A 17196-nucleotide genomic window follows, 5' to 3' on the forward strand; every position below is an offset into this window, starting at 1 on the left:
CCGTGGGTTTCTGAGACCAAAATCCCCGTTTGAAATTAATTGTCATCTCTATTTTTTCAAAGATAGTGACAGGGATGATGATATGTTTTATGCAGAGATTTTGGTCTCAGAAAGCAACGGTAAATGTGTCTATACTGATTTAGGAATGCATAGGATTTTCCAATGCATCTTGGGGCCTTAGATATAGAAGTTTCCGATTGTCTGTCTTTATTTATTTTAAATACACTATAGAGTACTATAACTGAGACAATCCGTCGTCAATAGCTGTAACCTTATATTATTTGTTCAGACAAGTGTCAACCGCCAAAATTGTGAAAATGATTTTTATTTTATTATCCAATCAAATACAACATCATCATCTCCCTGACGTTTTCCCCCTTACTTAAGGTCGGTGCACCAGGTTTCCGTCCTCTAAATCAATCTATCTGCCGTCATCTCCATTGTCACCCTTCATTCTTGATCATGTCACCTTTCACGCAATCCTAGGCCTACCTCTACCGGTGTACCCCTCCACACTAATACTTTACGTTCTCTTTGCCACTCGTGATCCTTCCCTCCTCATAAAATGCCGATACCATTCTAACCTTTTACTTCTCAATTTTTCACAACATATCCCATTTTAATAAAAGTATTCTCTGGTCTTATTTGCGTGATTTGTTAAAGATTCTATAAATGTTTAAAAAACATTCAAGGTATTAGGATTTGGTTAAGTATGAAAAACAGTTGCTTGTTATAAAGTAAGCATACAGTGCAAACGAGTCGTTATATTTCTTGTTTACAAAGGCGTAGTCCCCACTAACCTAACAACGATAAATTATTGCACCAATGTTGACTTAGTTTATTTATTATTCAAAAACTCGTACATTAGAAGACTAAATTACAATGAGGATATAAATCACAATATAAACATTTACTTTACATTGAAATAAAAGATCTGTAATGAAAAATATTTTCAAAAGTCATTTGTTTGATTTGTAAAAATAGAGTATTAAAAATTCCATTACTTTTAGACTGTAAGCAAAATAGAGAAATTCTTCAATGAAAGTGCGGAACAATATTCAAAAAGTCACCAATAAAAAAAACTGTATTAAAGTGTATATATGTATGATAAACTGTTACCAAAGTGTAAAAATACCAACATACGAGTATTTAGTATTACATAGCTTATTACGTTTATTTTATTATTTATTACTTTTAATTTATTAAAAAAACAAAACAGGATAATTTGTCTTTGATAATCATTGACCTAAAAAAATGTTTGAAGCAAACTAAATTCAGGTCATTTGAGTCTCTGATATTTAATTTCTTGCAAACAATGAAGCTAATACAGTGAGATTTTCTTTTTTAAATTTACTTTACGAATATAATTTTCTGTATTCATATTTTTTTCCATCGTAATTTTCCAAGCCTTGGCTTATTCCAACAACGAAATAAATTGTAACACTCTCCGCTTTTAATTTTCATTTCTCTCATTGTTTCCTTAAAAATCATACTTGTAAAATTATTTGCTTATTGTCCGACAGGTCTGAGTGTAATGTTTATCAGGAGTATTAATAAGTAGGATACATTTAATATATTTCTTATTAATATTATACATGCAGAAAGTTTAGATGGATGGATGGATGGATGTTAGTTTGAAGGTATGTATCTTCGGAATGGCTCAACGGATCTTGATGAAATTTAGCACAGATGTAGAGCATAGTCTGGAAGCTAGCATATAGTATATAAGCTAGTATATATATATATATATATATATATATATATATATATATATATATATATATATATATATATATATATATATATATATATATATGTATATATATATATACAGTCAAAACCGTTTATGGCGACATCGTTTAGAACAACATACCGGTTAAATTGACCAAAATCAAAGGTCCTGGCTGAATGTTATATACATATCTTTCCTATTAATACCTGTCACCGGTTGTTACAACTATCGGTTTTTACGACTCAATGTCGTAGTCCCAATGTGAGTAGTCCCTTCGATGTCGTTATAACAGATTTTGACTGTATATATATATACAGTCAAAATTTACTTACTACAGACACGGGTATATATATATATATATATATATATATATATATATATATACCCGTGTCTGTAGTAAGTAAATTGCTTGAAGGTTTCTTTACAAATTATTCTCTAGAACTCTAGAGTGTACCTATTCAGTCACTTTATTTACCAAGTTCCTTTGAAATTATGAAAAAATTTTATTTTTCTTTTTTGTGCACATTATAAGACCAAGATTTACTCCTTATCCTTTTATTATAGTAAAAGTAAACTTAACCCAAAGTAGTAGACAGACACCACGGAATTCCATTTGGCGCAGTCCTAACACTCTACCGATTCATAATAAACATATTAATATTTTAAAAATAAAATGTTCGATAATTCTCCAATTAAATGCTTAGTTATCAAGAAAGAAAATGTTTATATTTAGATCAAAAGTGTATCTGCGATATCTACTTACTAAGAATGATAACATAATTTCGGCTACCAGTTGACCTCCATTCAACCGGACAGTATTAATGTATAGATAAAAAAATACAAACTTAAAAGAAACGCACACGTGTAAAAAACACAATTTTGTTCCAAGAAATTTCATTCTCTATGAAATATTTTTTTTTTGGTAGGTTTTTCTTCATTGGATACTAACAGTTGTACAGTTTTCTCTTTTCGAGTTTTAGAGGTACGTAATTTTTAGTCTTGATGAACACAAGCTATCATTTTAGTTATCTTACTAATATTTAAAAGGCGCAAGTTTAGATGGATGGATGGATGGATATTTGTTTGTAGGTATCTCCGTAAAGGCTCAATGGATCTTGATGAAATTTGGTACATATGTAGAACATTGTCTGGGAGATCACATATTTAACTTATTATTTTTTATATTCCGCGCGGACGCAGTCGCAGGTAGCAGTTAGTTTTAATACTTTAATAACGCGATGAACATGTCTTAGGTGTAATAGGTTAATGATCACCCATAAAACTTTTAAAAACTAATTTAAAAATGTTAAAATGCAATTTCCGAGATAAGATTTGCAGTATTAAAATTTTACCGACAATGACAACGCCCGGCATAAACAACCTCCTTGGTCGTTAACCCCACGGAGGTCTAGGAAAGTTTATCGCCATTACGCATATTTGCTGCCACACTGTTATATAATTTCAAATACAAGGGTATTCAAACTGGTTCTTTATAATGCAATTCGTGATAATGTAATGAGTGAAAATAAGCTGATTATTTTAATGGTAATAAACGTCTGAGTTTAACTTTTAAAAGAAGAAATTCAATAAATAATATATGTAGTTTGAAAAGTCCGAATTCTATTTTTGAAAATAACGAATTTCCTAAGAAAAAGATTTGAGAACGTCTGAATTAAAGGTTGAATATATAAATCGGAGAATCACCTACACCTAAGAAACATGCTTTTATGTCAACTTTTAATGTTTTTGGACAGGTTTATTCGTGGAAATCATGAAAAAGTCTTTCTAATATTGAATTAAATTATGAAGCACGTAAATTATGTTTTTATATATTTTACTAATATTATAAATGCGAAAGTTTAGATGGATGGATGTTTGTTTGTTCGAAGGTATATCCGGAACAGCTTAACAGAACTAGATGAAATTTGGCACAGACGTAGAACATAGTTCGTAAAAACACATAGGCTTACTACGTTTACACACGTTTACACACTTACTACGTTTTTTTTTTAATTCCGTGCGGACGGAGTCGCGGGCGTCAGCTTGTTGATCATATTTTTAATAACACGTCGTTTTAATCATATTATTCTTTATCTCACGGTATGATAGAATTTGGCAATTTAAATAGTCTCCTTATTACATCTTAATAAGGCATGAAATACAACGGCATCTTAAACATCCTTTTGATATTTTTTTGTTATCCGGATATTATACAGACGGCAGATGTTAGAATTCTTCATTGAGTCATAATCATGTGACTGTATCAAATGTGTTCTTTGTTATATTTTAATTTTATTTAATACGTAAATCTTCTGTTTAATTCTTAATTTTTCTATGTTTAATGGTAATTTTGATGAAACTTTGATGAAACATGATGTCATGAGGCCCCCAGAGAATGTTTATGTCGAATATCTTAACTAATATTATAAATGTGAATGTTTGGATGTAGGTAAGTTTGGATGAATGGATGTTTGTTAGAAGGTATCTCAAGTAAAGGCTGCATGGATATCGCTGAAATTTATCTGCATAAATGTAAAACATCATCGGAAAGACGACGGACTTGCGGACGACAGATAATCTAAAATATAAAAACAAATGTTTTTAGTTTTAAATGTAACTGTTTCCTTCGCTTGTTAACATTATTGTTATTATTTAGACTCAGATTAGTTATTTTTTACTAACTGTTGCCCGTGACTTCGGAATTAAAAAAAACTTAATAAGTAGCCTATGCGTTCTTCCAAACCATGTTCTAAATCTGTATCAAATTTTATCAAGATCAAACAAACATCCATCCATCCATCCATATAAACATTTATAATATTAGTAAGATGCTCGGTTTAGTTCTAATATATGACATTGTTGCGTCGTATACAGTTTTTAATATAATAAAGACAATGGATCACGAAAAGTGCTACAAAATCCATTTAGCTCATGTTTCGAAAGCTTTATCCGAGCTTCCACCGAAATAGTGTAGCAATCTCATTTCATAATATTGAAAAATCATTACAAATATTATTTTATTGCCGAGTTTTAGTTTACAATAATATTACTTACAATATTTTCTTACAGGGTTTTCAAAAACTATTTACTACAGAAGAACAAAAAATTCTTGAAAACCGAAAACATGCGTGTTTAGTACACATGTTTTTGGTCCAAGTAAGTTTTTTAAATTTTTTTTAGTGAATATGACAAACTAGCTGTCGTAAGCGACTCCTTCTGCGATGAATTAAAAAAAAACTTCATTAGTAGCGTATGTGTTCTTCCAGACTATGTTCAACATTCTACCAAATTTCTTCGAGATCCGTTGAGCCCTTCTAAAATATCCATCCATTAATCCATACATCTTAATTTTCGCATTCATAATATTATAGTTAGATTTAAATATAGAAAATAATATCACTAGGGCGACGTAATAAAACACTCGTAGTATTCAAATTTCATTTTCTAAAAGGCGCTTGTTGAAAGCGATCATTTCTATTTGTATTGGTATTTCTCGTCCTTTGAAATAAGAACTCTTTGGTACAAATTTTATGAAGAACAAGACAGTAAAAACTTGCCTCATGACAGACGTACATTTTCATAATACTTAAAACAGCCAGTGCACATCTTAGCAGATTATTCTTCTGCAATAAAATTTATATAACAACATCAACATAAGAGATATAGTTTATACATTTAAATAAATAAGAGATATTCAGCATTGTAACTATAGAGTTACAATTGTTATACCCTCAGAGGTTAATTTGTAATAGACTTTAAGCCTCGAAAGTTTGAATAGGAAACCTCCTAACAACTAATTCTTAGTTATAAAAACTTCTGAATGGTATATATTTATCATTTAACCAGCGGTCGTCAATGAGATTTCGTAAGCACGGAATAAAAAAAAATCAGCTTAAGTAACTCCCGTCTTCATAAGCTACCTTCCAGTAAAAGTGGGACCGTCAAGGTCCAATAGTTTCGGAAATTGTCCGGTTCAAATGTGGATTTGCGGACAGACAGACAAACAGACAAAAAAATGAATTTTCGTAATAATCAATGCAAACACATGATCTTCGCGAAATATGATTTTTTTTTAAATACTGATACTAGAATTTAATTAATTGTATGGATTTTTAAATACATAACTTATAAGTATCAAAGGTAAAACAAATGAGGTATTTATATTATTATGTAACTAATGTAAAAGTTTATGCTTCATTTAATAAATTTTCCATACATTTATTTCGTAAATTATATTTGTAACTTAACTTCAATGTAATTAATCGTTTATTAATTATGTTATTGATATATAAAATTACTATTAAATACTAATAAAATATTAATCATTGTTAAACATAATGTTGCTTATTTTTTTTACAATCGAAGTATCTTAAATTATATTAATATGTATTAAAAATTTATAAAAATATTCAGACTAAACTATTATTAAAACCCCATAATTTTATTATTGTTTATTTTTTTCTTATAATTTAATTTAACTCACCGATTATTATTTCCCGCCTTATCAGTTCGTTTCACAACAACACCATTCATAGTTAAGTGTAAACTTTCTCCACAACACTAACTCTTATTATAATAAAATTAATAAATATAGATGCACATTTTATAGAGTTATTTTAATGAAGTCTTTGATATAGACCTGTAAAAGTTAAGAATGAAAAGTAAAAAGGTAAATAAAGAGAAAAAGGCGACGGACGTCCGTTTGGTCAAGGCGCCATGCGTTTATGTTTTCAAACCCGACTTGTATACCGCGTGGACTGAGGCCGCGGAATTATGTAACATAGAGTAAGGATGCGCAGACTCGTTACTAGTACAAGTTACAATATATTTTTTTATATCATAAGGTGTCGAATGAGCCAGATGCCACCAGAATACACCTAAACAGCCAACCTTTAATCGACAGAGGAGAAGACGCACAGAAAGAGGATATTTCCCCTTCCTATGCATCCCCGTAAAATTTACTTACTCTTCCCATATTTTCCTTATAAGAAAACAGTGGGAAGAGAAAAGAGACTAAAATTAGACCTTTGGCATGTTTACTCATCAGACGAAACGCTGAGTTACTTTTTGTTAGAAGTACCTCGCGCAAATATGTAGCTTTACTTATAACACCGAATATATTTGGAATAAAATATTCTTTGGCTTGACATGCTTTAGGTAAAATCGGGCGTAGTTTAATGCCTACTGGTACCGCTGCGCGTTAATATTTAATATTCAATGAATAACCAGTTGCTCGGCGGAGTGCGCGCGCAAACATTACAGGAGCGGCGTTTACAAACGCCTGCAATTTATACTACTACTCTGTGAAACAACCAAAATATATTCCTACATATCTTTACCTACGATTATTCACTCTGGCACTATGTAGAAATAAGGAAAAGATTTTTTTTTAAATGTGTTAAACCTTATGATATTCAGAATACCATCGGCATTCAGTGCCGAAAAATAAATCATAAAGTATTTGGACAGTTAAAAAGAAAAATAAATACTTTATCTATTACTAAGACAAATTGATAATTTGAATTTAATTAAAATTTCAACGCGTCTGTAAAGAAATGAAGAACATTCTAAGTGTATTTTACTATTTTTAACTATAAACTGTTTATGAATCAATATTCAGACCTTAGAAGACCAGACATCACTCCAACGTACATGAGTATAAAGTACTTGCAAGAAAAGAAACTTGAAGAGTTTGTAAACTTAACCAGTGTCCTGACACATAAAAGGAAAAGTCAAGTATATAGTAGAATGCATTTTCTTTGCGGAATACCCACATACATAATTATTAATTGTTCATACTTAGAGATTGAATGCAAATTTCCCAGCACAGATTAGAGCTCAATGGAAACAACTACTTTAAAGCTAATCTTTTATGAAGGACAGTAAAAGTTTTACTTGACGCTGCCATTGGCCGTTGTTTAGAGACATTTTCTACAGTCAGAATAGTCACTTAAAATGCCTTTTTGGCTTTTATGTAAGGCATTATCAAGTTTGTTAAAACACCCAACTGTATAGTTTTGTCACATATATGGGTTTGCCTGTAGTTTATACGTGGAAGTTAGCTATTTATGCGAAACCTATCATGTGTGGATTACGAAAATCTGAGAAATAGATTTTTTTTTTTTTGGAAACAAATGACAACCGATTAGGCGCCCTAACTAATGTTTAAAGTCTTTACCACTACCTATACGCAATAAACAAACGAGTCGCGGATACGGATACATACTGATATATATATATATTCGGATGCGATACGGATTTAATCTTTATTTCAGACTAACAACACTCTTTCCTGTTACATCTTCCCTTTCTAGGAAATAGGAAGGGGATGAAAATTTCTAGGAAATAGGTTGGTTAATGAAAATTCATCACGTCTATTTTTTAATACATGTAAGGAGTTTTATTTAAATAACAGTGATAACACAAAAGAATGAAAACAATTAGAATCATACATCGGTGACAAATGGTCTAAATGTTTTACAATGAAATGATAATATGGGATGACTAAGTACAATCATAGATTCGACGTTTGTTGCTAGATTTAGTGATAGTGGAGCTTCTTTTGTTAAGTTTAATGAATAAAAAACAAGTTGACTAATAGTTAGTTTTCTACAAGATCATCAACTCATGGGCCTTTTCCCACTCACGTGGGGTAAGCACACAAGGTTTTATAAACCTTTAAGTTTTGGCTTAAGTTTTAAGGCCGGCCCGTCGCCAATCATTCTTGGGAGGAATTTCTTAAAATTAAATATATTAAAAAAAAATTATGTTATAAAAAAGAAAAAAATAATAGCTAAATAATTCATCTATATATACAAAAGAAAGTCGTGTTAGCTACACTATTTATAACTAGAGAACGGCTGAATCGATTTTCAGGAAACGGACATAGGATAATTTTTACCCCGTTTTCTATTTTTTTGTTATTCCTGTGGACGGAGTCATATAAAAGAAAGTCGTGTTAGTTACACTATTTATAACTCAAGTATATATAGATAGATTGATTTCTGTTGTGTAAAGATAATGAGTGGTATGGCGCATTGGTGCATTAAAGCACATTATAAATTATTTCTAAGTTTCAAATATTCTTTGTAACCTCCAAATGGGATAAAATGCGGCTTTCGTTTACTTTGCATTTGAAGGTTATTTTCGTGAAGCGTAGCACGAAGTTCTATCTTCTTACTTTATTTGTACATCCTTACAATTTGAAATTTCTGTTTCATTTTAGAGAAAATAGAGATTGAAAAAGTTTAAAAGAATTCGTTTGAAATGTTTAAAATAGCAAAACTTCCATTGAATTTATTTGAAGCCATTTTGAATTATTACTGCATTATAAATGTAAATGAGTCCGTTACACTTCCGCATTACAAATAGTATATTAATAATACTAATTATTTCATACCGCTTAGTTAGTTTTATTTACAATTTTACTTAACGCCCACATTGTTATAAACTTGGATATTAATTATTTTCCTTTATAAATAAACAAGCCAGCTTTTCGAAACATACAACATTTTATTCCTTGTCTAATAAATGTTCACGGAACTGATAGAAGACCCTATAAAATACAGATGCGAAGAGAATACTTTATCGAAGATACCTTTGTTGAATTTATAAACTGCGGTGGGACTGCGGTCCGTGCTTTCACTGAAACTTTTATCAAAGAGCTTTGGATTCCGTTCGCAACGACATTTTGACTTCCAAATCTGAACGGAAATTACTGAGCATCTAAATTCTAAGTTAAATGTATTCTCATACTACACATTTATATTTTGTAAGTGTTCTGTGATCCTGCTTTTTAGAAAAAGACTGAACAATTTTATAATAAAGCGACTGGTGAACACAAACATCACTGTCTTTATATATGTCATTAGTTATTTCAAGATAATAAGTCTTCAGTACTGCTAAAATCGTTTGACTGCCAATTTATTTAAATTTAGGTATTATATCCGTAATTTAATCAAGTACTATTTGTAAGAAGCGAAGGTAAAATAAGCTTTGTCTGCGCCAGACAAAAAATAATAGCAATATTTCAAAATAGACTTTTTGCAGTGTACATTTCAAAGTATACATAAAGACAATCGGTCTTTATTTATCTTCATATTAACGTTATGCTGACTCAATGGACTGAGAATTATTTACTTTGTACTTGACTAAAATTACAGCAATTTGATATAATATCTCATTGTATATTTTAACTTCAATACAACTACTTTTTTTACTATTATTTTACTCAACTGACGGTTATTTTTTCGACACACACATCTTAAGGGACATATGATTTCGTATGTCCCTTAAGATGTGATATGTAGTTCTGCATGTTTGTGTGATTTGAATAACTATTGGAGTCGATTTAGTGTCCGTAATGAGTGTTTTTTTTATTAATTGCTAGTGATTCCATTTTAAGAATTATAGAAAAATAGAACAAGTTTTTAACTTAAAGCGTATTGTTTAATATGCTATAAAGTAGAAATACCTAAAACTTCAATGAAAATTTGTAATAAGGAGAAAATTTACACACTCCAACATACCCGTAGCGTAATTAGAAAGTTACATGCGGGTTTCCTTGTAAAGTACATTCGAAATTTTATTCGTTCTTGAATTTACTTTGAAATCGTTAAAGTCTCTACAAAATGGACAGGTTTCAAAATAAAACCACGTATTTGAATAGTGAAAATAATTGTCCAAAAGTCTATTTCTTATTGTCATACAGAGTCCCTTAGTGTCAATTAGGTATAAAATCAACAGTAAGGAGTAGCTTTAGTAACATGAAACGTCGCTGAATGTGACAGTTGTGACAGACACTCTAGTCGAAGTGTCAGACCCAAAGTTGTTACTGCTAATCGTAAAAGATTACAAGAACTTCTAAATGAAAGGTATTATTTCTTTTAGACTAGTAAGTCTTTCACGATTCCCTGAAGAAGTAAATAATGAAATTTACTATGCTGTAATTATTCTAACTCTAAACTTACCTAGTGTTATATTTCATAGCGTAGTATACAAGTGTCTTGACAAAACCGCAATGGGTTTACATACGCTTTCAATGGAATAGTGTAACTTGTTTAATATAAATGAATAAAATATACGAAGTTTAGGCTAAGCACCATCTGCGCCCGGCCACCTTAAACCCGGTAAAACTATAAATGCCTCTTCAAGGCAAACTGTAACTAGTCAGTCACGAAAAAACTACTTCTTTTACGAAGGTATCAACTACTCGAGTGGTATTAAAACATATTGTCTTTGTTTCGTCAAAAAGAATTTAATGGATGATAATATGTAGGTTTATTAGTGGCAGTGGAGTTCTACGGTTAGCAGCAGTGTTTTTGAAAAGTCATGATAGTATCGTCGTATGCTTGTATATCTTATGATCACGTTTTTATAAACGTGAATTATGTTTAAAAATAGAAATAATGCTGAAGTAATTGGCTTCAGATTTCACAAACTTTGCAATTAACTTTTGCAGTCGCGTGGCTAAAGTGATTCCAAATCATGGCAGAGTAAAGATTGAGAAATGCAAACTTATTAATATGTAAATGGAGTAATTAATTAATTAAGAAACGGCTTAACTCACGTTTGATCGTCCGGTGACGGCACCGACTAGTTTGGGACCCATCGGGGGTCCATCTTCAGGGCGAGTGTTTAATCCGAAGACTTCGCGGTCGCGTCGCGTCTCGAGGGGGCGACGGGCGCGGGGGGCGTGGTGGCCGTTGCGTGCGTCGGCGACGGCGATGTCGACGAGTTCAAAATTGATGAGTCACTGTTGTTGTTAACATTAACTAGTTAACACTAGTCGGTGCCGCCACCGGACGATCAAAACGTGAGTTAAGCCGTTTCTTAATTAATTAATTATGATGTCTCACGAAAGTTTAAACAATTTAAAAGGAGTAATAGTTAGTTTTTTAATAGAAACCAGAATTAAGTAAAAAAGTTGTTTTTTTTTTTTCGAAAATTAGAGTTTCATCACTATGTTAAAATTTACCAATTATGGACATTTTTTTTTATTCAGTAAAAAAACATACTAAAAATATAAAAATGTTAAAAAGCAATTCAAGGAATGTTACAAAGGCAAAGAAAATAATTAAAAATCTTGTGCCGTGAAAGAAAGTTTAAAATAATAAAAGTATTGAAATGCAAATAATTTTAAGTTTTCATTTATTTAAAATTCTTTTCTAAATGTTCATACTTTGCAGAATTTCTTTACAGTTATTTGAGAGAAAATAAATCTAAAAATGTTATGCCTGCTATGTTAATTTAAATTTACTAAACAAGAATTTACATAACGTATTTTGACTACTTATATTACTTAAAAGTATGGATGGATTGTGTATAAGAGGATAAACATAACAAGGGAGTGAATTCAGATGTGACGGCTGATAGAGACATATGGCAGAGTTGTATATACTGTGCAGAACCTCTGTAGCGACAAGGACATGATGATTTTGAATATTCATATTATCCATTGTCATAAGATGGAGTTTAAAAATCAATTCTTTAGTTGTTATCTGAAAAGATATAAACTTTAATAACTACTAGAGATTTTTGAAAGTTGAATTTATTAGATCCAATAGTCCAAAATTCAATTCTCCAATCAATGAGCCATCAAAAAGCTGTAAAAAGTATTCAGTTTATTAATTTACTCTTATATACGTTACTGTAAAACCACGGACTCAAATCAATCCTAAGATTTGCCAGTAAAACTTGAGATTTGGATATCATATATCGTAAAAGTTAACGTAATGTTATTTGGCAGTTTATCGACCTTCAACGTATACAAATTTGAAGAAAATAATTCACCAAGTAGTAAATGCTGAACATAAATAAAAAATCACATAATTTTTCGGACTTTTACCATAATTAGTTGGTAACTATTGACACTAACGGAGCTTTTACGGTAACATCTATATTTTGTAAATTTTTACGAGAATCGTAATTAATGTCTCTCTTATATTAATTTGAAGTATAAAAATACTCGAAATAAATGTTTTTACGTTTTATTTTTACAAGAACCTTAAAACGAAAGAAGAGTTATGAAATATGAACGCTTTGGGGTGAAATTGGAGCGAAAAGCGAAATAAACGGCGGGAAATTCAGAATTTATTACTCTCTTCAGACATTACGGATTACCCTTTTAACTTTTGACATCGTGTTGCAACATATGTTTGTAAGTGCCCAATTTAATAAAGTGTTTGTTTTGTGCTTTTAAAAATAATATAAGTGTTTAATGTAATAAAGTTTTAATAGATAAAATAAAGTGTACAATAGATAAAAATGTAGCCCTTTTCCTGTTCTATTAAGTTACTAGGTCTAAATAAGACCCAGGCCTTGTTTAGGTCTACAAACTTGGAGGCCTAAGCTTTATCTATAACCTAGATATATTCACGTGGTAAGCAACATCGCTAGTAGATAAATATTATTGTATAAATTGAATTTTAATTTAAACAATATATTAACTAACATAGTTTATTTTGGTATAATGTAATAATTGAAATTAGACCCAGCTTCTATTGAATTATGGATCTAAATGGTTTGAACACCTTAAATTTCGATGATAAAAAATTATTATGCAATAAAGTTACATTAAAAAAAGACTTTTATGTTAGCAAATGTAATTATGTATACGGTCCCTGTAATGTCATTCTCACAAAATGTCAGAACAAAGTAAATCGAATGATGTCGAATGGAACATAGATTGTGAATGAAAGAAGCCAACTGTAATCCCCTTTGATATTTATCACTATATAATAATCTCTTAGAGAAGCATGCTTAATAAGATAATACTAATCTCCTTTGCGTAAGTCATTTGAGAGCTAAATTGTTCATGAATCAGTTATAACGAAGCATTGCGATATCAACTACTACACTTAATTTCAAAGTCACTAAGGCTTCCCTCGCGGTGGATTAAGTACAAAACATCTATACCAACTATCGCAATAATAGTAGTTTAATAGTTAGGTTAGGTTAGGCAGTTTCTGTTCCGAGCGCCTTCTTAGGAAGACGAGTCTATGCCAAGTAACTGTCCTTATCCGGACAAGGATAAGCATCATCGAGTGAAGGACGCAGGCTCAATGCCGAGGCGACCCATTTGGTTTATAGTCGCCAGTTGTGTTTGTAACGAATAAATTCAAAAATTACGAGACTGATTGCAAAAATTCCTTCGCAGTTAAACTGCTATATTATCTTTTAGTAACATAGGCTACAATTAATAGTTAAAAGTTTAAAAAAAAATTCCACTAGTCTGATACTTGCCGATAGCTTATGCTAACTTATAAGTTAAATTAGATGCTTTTTAAATGTTTACATGTCCAGAAAGTGCTTATATTGAGACACGTTAAAAGGTCCGAAGGACGTAGTCGGAGTAAGGTCACAATTATTTATGCTGTGTAATCCAACCAATCCAAAGCCAACTCCAACTGAAGTGCTGAGTATCCTCCGATAGCTTTTTATCAAGAAATAAACTCCAGTATATTTTTTTGTGGTGGCTGTATGTTTTATGTGATTGCTTATATTGCGATTAGTATAGTAGTGTAAGCTTTCATACCTCTAATAACTTATGATAAATTTTATTAGAAAAAAACTAAATCAAAAAGAGAACTTACATATAAACCCACATATATTATACATGCATACGAGCGAATAACCCTTATGAGTCAGTCAAGGATATCGATGAGTAACTTATTGTAGTTTAATAGTTTATGTTACGCAGTTCCTTTAAACAGCAGCCGGGGTTGCGGGTTCGCTTCACCAGCCCCACTCGTTGGCTCGCAGAAGAGTGTCAAAAATATATCTGTTAGAAGTTAGTTTGACTTATTGTCCACTTGGTGAGATATCTTTGTTGGTACACTGCTTATATTTGGATGCAATATTGCATACTAATCACTTTTTGCTATATTTATTTTAATATTGTTTGTAATGGTTGAAAAATTTTATATTTTATTTTAAACGTTATATTTAAAACGTAAAAAAATTCAACCAGACACAACGCATTCGTTAGTCTCACCAACGAAACCAATTAGCATTTGTGCATATCAATTTTGCACATTTAATTTCCGTCCGCCCGCGAAACTGCCGTGCGGTACTGCCGTGAACGTATTCAACGAAACTTTCAAGCTCTCGTTATAATATTCATTACAAACTTATGACAAATTAAAATTAAATATTTAGTCATATTTTTTATAGAATAAGCGGGAAATCGTTGTCTATTAATATAATGGTCCTAAGCATAATATTACATTCGCACGCTGACGTAATGTTTAAGCGCACAATTATGTTTATGAGCACATTTATTGCTCTCTCATTATTTATTTCGTGCAGTTCAATTATGGTGAAATATTCTCTACCACTAATAGGTGTATTAATATAACAGTGTTATTGGATAGTGTCGAATTTCAATAGGATTAAAATCGACGTCAGTCAATCTGAAATCCGGTTGATTGGATTTTAAACGAAACATTCGATTAAAATGATTGCACAACTGTATACCAATTTCATACCATATTGAAAAACTTAAAAAAATACTTTTTCTTTCTATTAGAAATGGAGCAAATAATTCTTCTCTACAACATCCATTAGTGAAGGATATTAACGACGAATGAGCGCTACTTCACCATGGCAACGACGTGACAATATATAACGAAAATTCATAGAAATAAAATGTACTTCTTGTGAAGACTTAAGTTTTTTATTCATAGAATAAACATTGGTTCCTTCACTAATTAATCGAAAGGAACTTCGTTCCATCCGGGTGTCCCTTGATACCTCTCAAGTTTTTTTACAAACCTTAATACTTGGCCTAAATATTTTGGCTTAATTTTTACGGCCGGTCACCTGTCTAATGTCAACCCTACTTGGGAGGTATATTAATTTATAATATGAAATGTATAATTAATAAACTAAATAATTAGAGCCAAATACTTGTGTCTATTTAAATTTTGATTAATTTTGATGTCAAATTTGTATGAAACACTCCATCTGTAGGTTATAAATCTATGCAGTGTACCTTGGTATGTCTGCCAGCCGTGGCGCCCTTGGCCTCCGCACGGACCCAGTGTTAGGCAGAACACCAATCTGAAATAACATACAAGAAAGTTTAACGTATATAAAACTATATATCTAAGTTCATGTAGCTGTACGGAAATACATACAATCCTGTAAAAAAAACAACTGAAACTCTATTTAGGGTATCGTATTTAGGTGTAATAAAAAATGATCAAATAATTTTGATGTGATTTTTCTACTAAATATTATTTTTGTCGTGAATCTAAAATTTTCAAAAACTTTTTTTTTAATTCCGTACACACGGAGTCGCGGTTGACAACTAGTAGTTTCTTAAGGTTGTTGGTATTAAGTTTTACTAGTAATACCGATTAAATTATATATGTTAGTAGCTCAAATATTGAAATGCATTGAAGCGCTATAAAACACATTTTATATTTTTTTATTTATGGTGAGTAAAGTTTTCGTAGTTCATTGAACTTATGAGGTTCACTGAGTCTGAAGATTTGTAATCTTAAAACGATGTTTTATTAATTTTCTCAACCGTTTAAGGTAAGATTTCGCGAAGCGTAAAAGATCATCGTTTTAATTAATTTTATGATTTCTTTTCAATCGTTGTTTTTTTTCTATCAAAAATTGCATAAAGTAATCGAAACATCTCTACTAGCGCCATCTGTATTTAATTACCAGAAGTCATTTTGAACAACTTCACGTGTAGCGTAGATTTTTTTTATTATATTAGACGTAACTTTTAAATTAAAATTTTATGAATACATTTTGTAGAAAATTAAGTACTGTGTACCTGTTTTAAAAAAAATCTTTCAAGCAGGTAAGTAAGGTAAGTAAGGTCTTCTTTATTTACTCTCTATAAAGTTCGCAAGTCGACTAGTTACGGCCCAGTCTGTTGAAAAGCCGATTACGTGACTTGCTTAATGTGAAAACTAGGAACTTTTTCATACCCATTTCTTTTGAAGTGTACTTTTCTATGGACAAATGCTATTAACAAGTTCCTTCCATTACTTTTAATAAAACATAAATTTATTCTACTTCTTACTTCTCAATAAAAGGCGATACTGGTAAAATAGTAGTCACCTGGAAGACGATAATGAGATAAAGACTATGTTAAAGGTCAAAATACAACATTGTATATTGAAAATATATTGTGGGCCTAGCACGAGTATATACGATTAGCGCTATCGTATCTTCATCGACAAATTTATTATTAAAATCTGTACAGCGCCCCTTTAAGGCTATAAAGCACACTAAAAATTTCAACCTAATTTTGAGGTAATTGACGATGACGATACGAAGGCGCTTGTCGCAAATATTAGTGCTGGGCACAATGAAATTCACGTAAAAATGCGCAATAAAAAGAAATACGACGAGAAAACGATTGGATGTTCAAACACATTATGTTAAAATGTCTGTAGTTTGTCAACAAAAAGTGTTTTCTTGGAAACACTAACACTAACTCT

General features: G+C 31.0%; 1 protein-coding gene across 1 annotated transcript in view; it reads right to left on the reverse strand.

The window, feature by feature from the left end:
• LOC106712595 (calcium/calmodulin-dependent protein kinase kinase 1) overlaps positions 1-17196 on the reverse strand; it is a 45438-nt gene that overhangs the window by 18611 nt on the left and 9631 nt on the right. Inside the window, exon 2 of the mRNA XM_045683347.1 lies at positions 15726-15793. Coding sequence (XP_045539303.1) covers positions 15726-15793 — 68 coding nt within the window. The remainder of the gene's footprint in view (positions 1-15725; positions 15794-17196) is intronic.

The sequence above is a fragment of the Papilio machaon genome, chromosome 21 (assembly GCF_912999745.1).
Source record: "Papilio machaon chromosome 21, ilPapMach1.1, whole genome shotgun sequence".
Lineage (NCBI taxonomy): Eukaryota > Metazoa > Arthropoda > Insecta > Lepidoptera > Papilionidae > Papilio > Papilio machaon.